The 7,894-nt window shown below is 36.0% G+C and overlaps 1 protein-coding gene across 1 annotated transcript; it reads right to left on the bottom strand.

Moving 5' to 3' along the window:
• Window positions 1-5,907: 5,907 nt before the first annotated feature.
• Window positions 5,908-7,551, bottom strand: LOC122537470. The gene is made up of 2 exons (XM_043670653.1): window positions 7,420-7,551; window positions 5,908-6,832 (listed from the first exon to the last, which is right to left on the bottom strand). The coding sequence occupies exon 2, from the start codon at window positions 6,804-6,806 to the stop codon at window positions 6,186-6,188; it is 621 nt and encodes a 206-aa protein (XP_043526588.1). The 5' UTR covers window positions 6,807-6,832; window positions 7,420-7,551; the 3' UTR covers window positions 5,908-6,185.
• Window positions 7,552-7,894: the final 343 nt, after the last annotated feature.

Raw genomic sequence — 7,894 nt, 5'->3', positions numbered from 1 at the left:
ACGTCGACGAAGATGCACGCGGTTCGATCGTTCCTTACCATTCCTCGATCCAGTAGGATCCGCGTCACGGCAGAATCGTCACCGATCGGCACCGCGAAGGCTCCAGCGAACGATATTCCCAGCGGTTCACACTGTGTTCACCATACGTATGTATCTCGATCGCGGTTTCCACGAACGCTCGGCAAAAATTGATGCGCAGGATCGTTTCTCGTATGCGTTCAGTCGCTTTCCGCGGACTGAGAGCGGCACGTCAGGCTCCTATGCTTCGATGTCCCGGGTACTTTCCCTTTCTTTCGGCGCTTTGAAACCAACGTGCACGAGTCCAGTTGAGTCACCTTCTTGGTAACGCTTCGCCGGCATCCGATATCGAGACTCCTCCTGTCTTTCAGCATTCGACACGTAGGACATTGGACTGGATTCTTCTCTAAAATGTCACAAAAATGGGGGAAAAAGCGCGTACTTTCACTACGTAACTACGTATTCTTTTCAAAAATATGACAAAATATGAGTACTTTTATTGCGTAATTATGTTAGCTGCGTGAAACATGTATATACGTTTTCTGGATCTATAAGAGTTGGATTTAATTTCCTGTTCTACGGTAGTAGTGACAAGTACTGAATAGTATGCAACACGAAAAATTTCCTCTGAATGTATGTAATAAATTGTAAAATAAAAGATATGCTATTTTAAATTAAACGCTCAATGAGAATAATTTTTTCGTTATTTATAATCCTTTGACGCTATATTTCTATAAATTTTTTAATTATAATAATGTAAAGAATATACAATTATACACTCGTACAATTCTACATTTATTCAAAAGTGCTGCAATTCGTCCAACTCGGTCGATAGCTCGTATAGAATCCGTATTAACCGTACCTCTGTCTGTACATCTGAGTGTCATTCATAATTTTCAAGTAGCACCCTTATTCCTTCTAAGAATTTCACAGTTTCTAGAAGGTCCGAGAATTCTTTGTGTCTGTTTTATGTCTTTCTTTTACTGTGAATTTTATTGTACTACCGACGTTTTTTACAACATGTAACAATATAAAAATATTATATAATAGTTATTATATTAGTATATTATATTAGAATAATATTCATATATACATATATCTTCTACTCAGTAGTTATAAGTAAATTAAATTATCCGAAAATTTTTGTTTGAAAATTTTTTTTTTCTACCATTTTTGTCTTATTATATGAAAAGAATCATCCCATTATACGTCAAATCACTCGATGGCATTGAACAACTGATTTCCAAACGTCGACCTTGTCTTCTTTGATTCATGGACACCATAGATTCGAGAAAAATGAAGCCGAGTCAGTAGAGGGGTCGAACGACCTTCGAATTTTTTTTCTTTCATTATTTACACGTCAGAGGTACTCGAATATTTTCAATTCTGCTCCTTCAACTTTGATCGTTATATTCGAGAGTTAGCTCTATTAGTAAACAATCATCGAATATCGACTTTTTTTTTTAACTCCGCTATGTTTCTTCTGACTATTTTTCTAACTGTTATAATGTAAACATTTAAGGACTTACTTTGTATATATTATGTACAACGAAAAAAATTTGAATAAAGCTAAACAGTAAACAAGTGTCTATAAAATCAGAAATTCAATTCAAACGATATTAAAAGTAAAACCCTTAAGAACTAATATTCCATTGCCCCAAATTAATAAATTCCAACACTAACGTCAAAAAATATTTCTAGAAATTTTGACCAAAATCTGAAGAAATTTTTATAGTGAAATTTTATGTGAAACATCTCCTTAGAATAATATAAATTCTTTTCATTTTCTAGAACATTGAAATATAAAAATTTAAGGATCGTGGCAGTGTCAATAGAGAATCTTTAGAAAAGAAGAGGAATAATGATAGATTTCTTTTTCCACTTCAAATTTCTTTTTCAATGATGAAAGTTGAAGAAATGAATGAATTATAAAAATCAAGCTTTGTTCGAGATCACTATCTCGATTTTTAACACTAGAACGATCGGTGGCGTTATGTGATTTTCAATAATTAAAAATCGGTGACATTACCACGATGACGAGATTATGTGATTTTCAATAGTTAACAATCGATAACATTATTGTAATTTTAAGCTGTTAATACTGACTTAATTATTGTTAATTAATTTTCAGCTGTTAATGATTCATTACATTGTGGCGTCACGAGACTTTTAATAGACAAATCGCTTGAATTTATTCAATTAATTAACTTAAATGAGGTTTTGTGTAAAAGAAACATTAAGTAAGGATTAAAATTATTTGGTAATACGTATGATAAATGCGTGTACATTAAATATAAATTATACTTATAAAATACAATGATCTAGCATAAACACTTTGGACGGTTATTTCTGTAATTTGTATTTCGAATACGACTACATTCAATTTTGATTTAAGTTGTACATGTTTACGAGAAATTAAACGTCATTTGTACGAATGTCTCGATCTGTTATGTAGTTGGAATTTATAAATATCTTTATTTACGCATTTCACAAATTATACGGAAATATAGAAAAAAGGTGGGGTTTGATTTGGAAGATTCAATTATAAATTCATCCTTTTAATTAAACTTTTTTGGAAATTTCATCGATTTATGGACACTGGAGAGCCATCTAGCGATGAAAAGGTGGAACTACTCTCACTATAAAGAAATTTAAAGAACAAATATTTCGACGTAAAAGCCGAATTTCTTAACAGTTGACAAATGTTATTAAAGCCTCTGCTTTCAGAAACATTTTTGTTCAAGGATTTCTTGCATAATTAACTAATTATACATATTTGTTAGTGGAAAGTGCCTTATTTTGGTCATGGTAGCTCCATCTGTTGATAAATCTCTGGCAAGGGTCAATTAAATAAAATTACAAACAAGGTATTAATATAAATTAATAATTATCATTAATATTAAATGTAAATTTTTATACTGAAATTCGATATTTTATTCGATATTTTAAAATTAAGAGTCTTAATTAAGCGACGATTAAGAATCTCGCACACATACACGTAAGCGTTGTGTGTACATTCGTGTTCTGTTGAATTTCGAATTTCAAACTTCAAGGTCTTCTACGCTTTGCTTCATTTGAGAAATATTTTATTACGGTGCGCAGTAAAATTATTGTCCTAATTATAAAATACGTTGTAAGAAACTCAATTCACGTAAACGTCGATTCTCATGGGCCGTACCGTTAGGCCCATAGAATAAATTACTTTATGAAACTGACATTGCCTAACGGTTGCAATTCTGCGTTCTCAACCACGTGACCGGAAAGGGAACAGTTTATATAAGGGTCGACTACGACACGCTCGACAGTAGTGAACAAAGTGAAGACGTCTTGATGAGTCACTTCCTCAACGTACGCCTAAGACATCTCGTGCACCAGCTTCCGCTATACGTGCCGCGATCACTCGCAAATAAAGTTATATTGTAACATTCAACAAATCGCAGCTTGTTTCCTCGATAACCTAGTGCCTCATAAATTGATGATCACGGCGAGTAAACATGAAGAAAGAAAAAAAATCCATGAAGATACTGCCGAATTTTTCATCGCCACGTGACGAATATGGCGGACGACAAGATCGGCAATCTACCACCTTTCTCCGAACACGTGGCGGAAGCCGAATTCAGAATATTCAGAATAAATCGGCAAGAAGTGAAATACAACTACGTCGTCGCAGCAATTGATCTGGTGACTGCTTATGAGGTAATAGATATTATTAGAAATCCACCGAGAGATAGTCCCTACGACCACTTGAAAACGGAAATAATAAAGAGGGTGTCCATCGATTCCGATAGTAAGACTTCTACAACTACTCAGCCAGGAAGGGTTAGGTGACAAAAAACCGTCCCAATTCTTACGGAAACTCCAACTATTGTTAGAGTGAAATCTTTCGAGCTATTGCGAGAGCTATTTCTACAGAAGGGACAGTAAAAATCCCGGTGGAAAAGCAGGCGGAACTGGCCGATCATGGAAACTCTAGACGTAAGACACAAGAAACGCGAGAATTCACCAGAGGCTAAAGCGTTTGAAGGGGATCGTGGAGCGTTTGATGAGTACCGGAAAACCAATTCTATTTCCTTGAAGAAAAGCTACTCTCCAACTCCAGAGAAAGACAAGTTTTCGCACCTCTGCTTCTGCTACAACCGACTCCAAGATAAAGCAAAGAAATGCACGCAAAAGAAATTCAGTGCGAAACATGTAGGATTAACCGTTGCGATTAACCGTGCCCTTGGCTATTCCCAAACCAGCCGTATCTTCGTCACAAACTGCCTCAGCAATTTTTGATACCTGATGGATATCGACGCAAATCTGTGTGTGTTTCCGTGTTCGTATATAAAAGTGATTATATATTATATATTATATATTATATATTATATACCGTCATCGGTATAAATTTTTTATCTCACAAAAATCTACTGAAGAACTTACAAAATAATCTACTCGACACCATTACGTATCGGCAAAGGAGATGTTACATCCATCCAAACAATTGAGGCGATATTCCATAAGGTAGGTTTTTATAAAATTTTCCTACATACTAACGTTAGTTAAAATCAGTAGTTAACACTAACCGTACCGGCACCTCATATATCTGTTTTTACTATAACCGATCATTGATGAATTTTGATGAATTTTCCTCAATTAAAGAAGAAGCAAAAAAAAAAAAAGAAACAAAAATTGAGAAATTGATTTATCAGATAATATGAGAATTTATTTATAATTATATAATTATATAATTTTCCTACATACTAACGTTAGTTAAAATCAGTAGTTAACACTAACCGTACCGGCACTTCATATATCTGTTTTTACTATAACCGATCATTGATGAATTTTGATGAATTTTCCTCAATTAAAGAAGCAAAAAAAAAAAGAAACAAAAATTGAGAAATTGATTTATCAGATAATATAAGTATTTATTTATAATTATATAATTATTATAATTTTTGATAACGAAGTTAGGTGAACAAAAGAAATAACGATGTACGTACAATTTTAAAATTTATTAAATTATTAACCGATCATTTGACCTGGTACGGTTAGTGCTAATAACTGTAAATATATAAGACCATATTGTACATAATTGAACATAGGTATCTTCGCGTGCCTTATGTAAACAGTAGATTAAATTTAGAATAAACATTGCCATAAATTAGAATATATACCTACAGTATTAATAAAGTGTTGAAAACAATACACAGCAAACCCGGAAGACTGGTTCCTGATCGTTTCAAATCGGCGAAGGAGAAGATAACTTCGTACTCCGCCAGGGCATCATTCGTCCTTCGAAGAGTTCATGAACAACTATCTACAACTGTAAAAACAAACAAGAAGATTCATGCGGCGAGCGATGCTAGACAGGTATTTCCCGTCATACAGTGAAAATTTTGCGTTGTACAACAAACATATCTTTTCAAAGATAGAGTCAATACGCGTATATAATCAAATATCGATCGCGCCTAATAATCGTGAGAAAACGGCAATCACGTTCGGGCTATTTGAGTTTAATTTTATACTTTTTGCTCTACGTAACGCGGCGCAAACTTGCCTTTTCTCTACGTGTCCTTGTAAGTAGTTAATTGCATTTTTGGCCAGGAAATGATTTTCTTTGCAGTTTATAGAGATAAATGTTACGAGCAAATGATTACAGATAAATAAACCAGACTCAATCTATCTTCGCCAATTAACGCTATTTTTTTGTATTTACTCTGATTTATCTTATTGTTGGAAAAGAACGAACGAACCATTCTCACGGGAAATGGTGAAAGAAGAAAAGAGAAGGCTCTCTCTTTAAGTAGGCAACGTGTTATTTCGAATAAAACATAGCACTGTTTCTTAAACAGTTCATGCTAATAATTATAATAATTATAAATACTTAAAATTAATAATATTAACAATTATTAATTGTAATAATTATGCTCATAAAGAGATAAAAATATTTAGCGACTCGTTGATCAAACGCTACAACACGACTCGAGCATTTGTTCACTTTATACAAAGGCATAATTTTTGTGAGCCATGGTCCATTTCTTTTTTTTTTTTTTTTTCTCTTACTCCCTCGAATAGCGATGATTACATACTCGTGCCATAATTACGACGGAAATTTTCAATAATTAATTAAAATCTTTCTACTAAAACAAAATTGAACTGGATCTATATATATTGTAGTGTGTTTATGAAAGAAGTTTTTGGGGAGAGCCAGGTTTCAGTGATAATGGCCACGTCAATTTGGTGATCGTGGAGGAATTTTTGAAGTTCGAGTTTTTATTGGTAATGCTAGTAGCATTCCATAGCATAACTTTAATGAAGGAATTATCGTCCAGCTTCAAGCTCTTTGACGATTTGTATGGTCGCTTTAACTCTTTCGATATTATTTGTACAGTTAGTATAATATTTTTGTATATTATCAGTTCGATAATACGAAGAAATGTATCGAGATCAGAGTTTTTGAGTCGAGGGTGGATTCGATGGAATTTCCTGTCAAGTGTGGGGGGCAATGACTGGTAGGACGGCGATTTGACAGCGGAGACGTAAGAGTGTGAACCATTATGAAGTGGGTAGTGGGTCTGGGGTTTTGGAGGGTCGCTGAGGGTTGGGGTCAGTTTATTTGGAAGAGGTGGGAAGTCAGCTCCGACAGAGGGAGGGAGGAAGAGGGCGCTAGGGCGCTGCAGGGCCTTGTGTGCAGGTTCTTCTTGCTGAGGTAGGCCAAGAGAGCAGGGCATTTTGAGTAGTTGGCAGTGTGGGCGCCTTTGCAGTTGGCGCAGGTAGGAGGAATTTCCAGGGATTTCTTGCATTCCTTGGTGTTGTGTTGGCCAGCGCACTTCAAACAGATGGGATTTTTATTACAGTTAGTTGAGGAGTGTCCATGAGCTTGGCATCGAAAGCATTGTATGGATGGCTTTCTGGATTCATACTTCTCCCAATATATCTTGATACTTTCGATGACCCGGTAGATTGGGTACTTAGTGTGCGTAAGTAGTTCAGTGCAGGAGATTGGGTGCAGGCTTTATGAGTTTATGCTAGCCAAAATGAGTTTCTCGTCAAGTTTAATTAGTCCTTTGAGGACTACAGTAAATATTTTTTCTGTGGATACAGAGAAGGTGTGGAATTGTGCCCTCGTTACGGCAGACGTTCTTGAAGTCGTTGAAATCTGGGAGTTTTTGGATGGAATTTATCCTTGTAGCTAGCTTTAAGGGCTTCTAGGAGTTTAGGGTGGTCGATGTTGCCGTGAAGGTAGATTGGCGGAGGTTTGACGGTGCCCGAGGGGGGGGGGGGGGGTTGTATGGTAGGGTTAGGATTGTCAGTTATTCGTGCATTTTTGAGATTAGTTTGATCTGTGTCCGGGAGAAGGCAGTCGGAGAGAATATGGAATGTTGTATGTGGCAATGGGTGAGGAGGATTCCATACCTGTAGTGATTTTAACTGCTGGGCCGAAGTTTGATAAGGAGGCTTGTCTGCTCTTGACTCTTTGCGTTTGGTTGGGTGTACGTGGCCTTCCTCTTGGCCGTGGGCCAGGAGGTTGAGTCCTCCGTCTCCGTTTTTGAGGTTATGTTGGGGATTTTGCCAAGGTTTGTCGATTTTTAGGTTTTATCACAATGCACTAAGAACCACTTGTCTCGGATGTACTTCTTTTCACAGGGGATAACTGAGAATCGAATTCCTCCGAGAATCTTGTTCCTCCGTCTACCGCAGAAGCACTCTCAATGATCTGTCGTGACTCGACTGCAATGCAATGCCTTTTGACTGTGACTCTGAATGGATGTGGTTTTTTTTTTTCCCCTTATGTATTTGAATTGCAGTTCCCTGGGATTTGGATGTACCGATAACCTGCAGTTAACATAAATGAATCAGGTGTAGTTGGATTATTTGAGATTTTTCATTT

The sequence above is a fragment of the Frieseomelitta varia genome, unplaced genomic scaffold, assembly GCF_011392965.1.
Source record: "Frieseomelitta varia isolate USP_RPSP 00005682 unplaced genomic scaffold, Fvar_1.2 scaffold_909, whole genome shotgun sequence".
Classification (NCBI taxonomy): Eukaryota; Metazoa; Arthropoda; class Insecta; order Hymenoptera; family Apidae; genus Frieseomelitta; species Frieseomelitta varia.
This window is presented reverse-complemented; position numbering and strand designations above follow the sequence as displayed.

Coding starts and splice junctions, on each gene's coding strand:
- LOC122537470 (XM_043670653.1), bottom strand. CDS start 6,806: ATGCAAGAAATCCCTGGAAATTCCTCCTACCTGCGCCAACTGCAAAGG.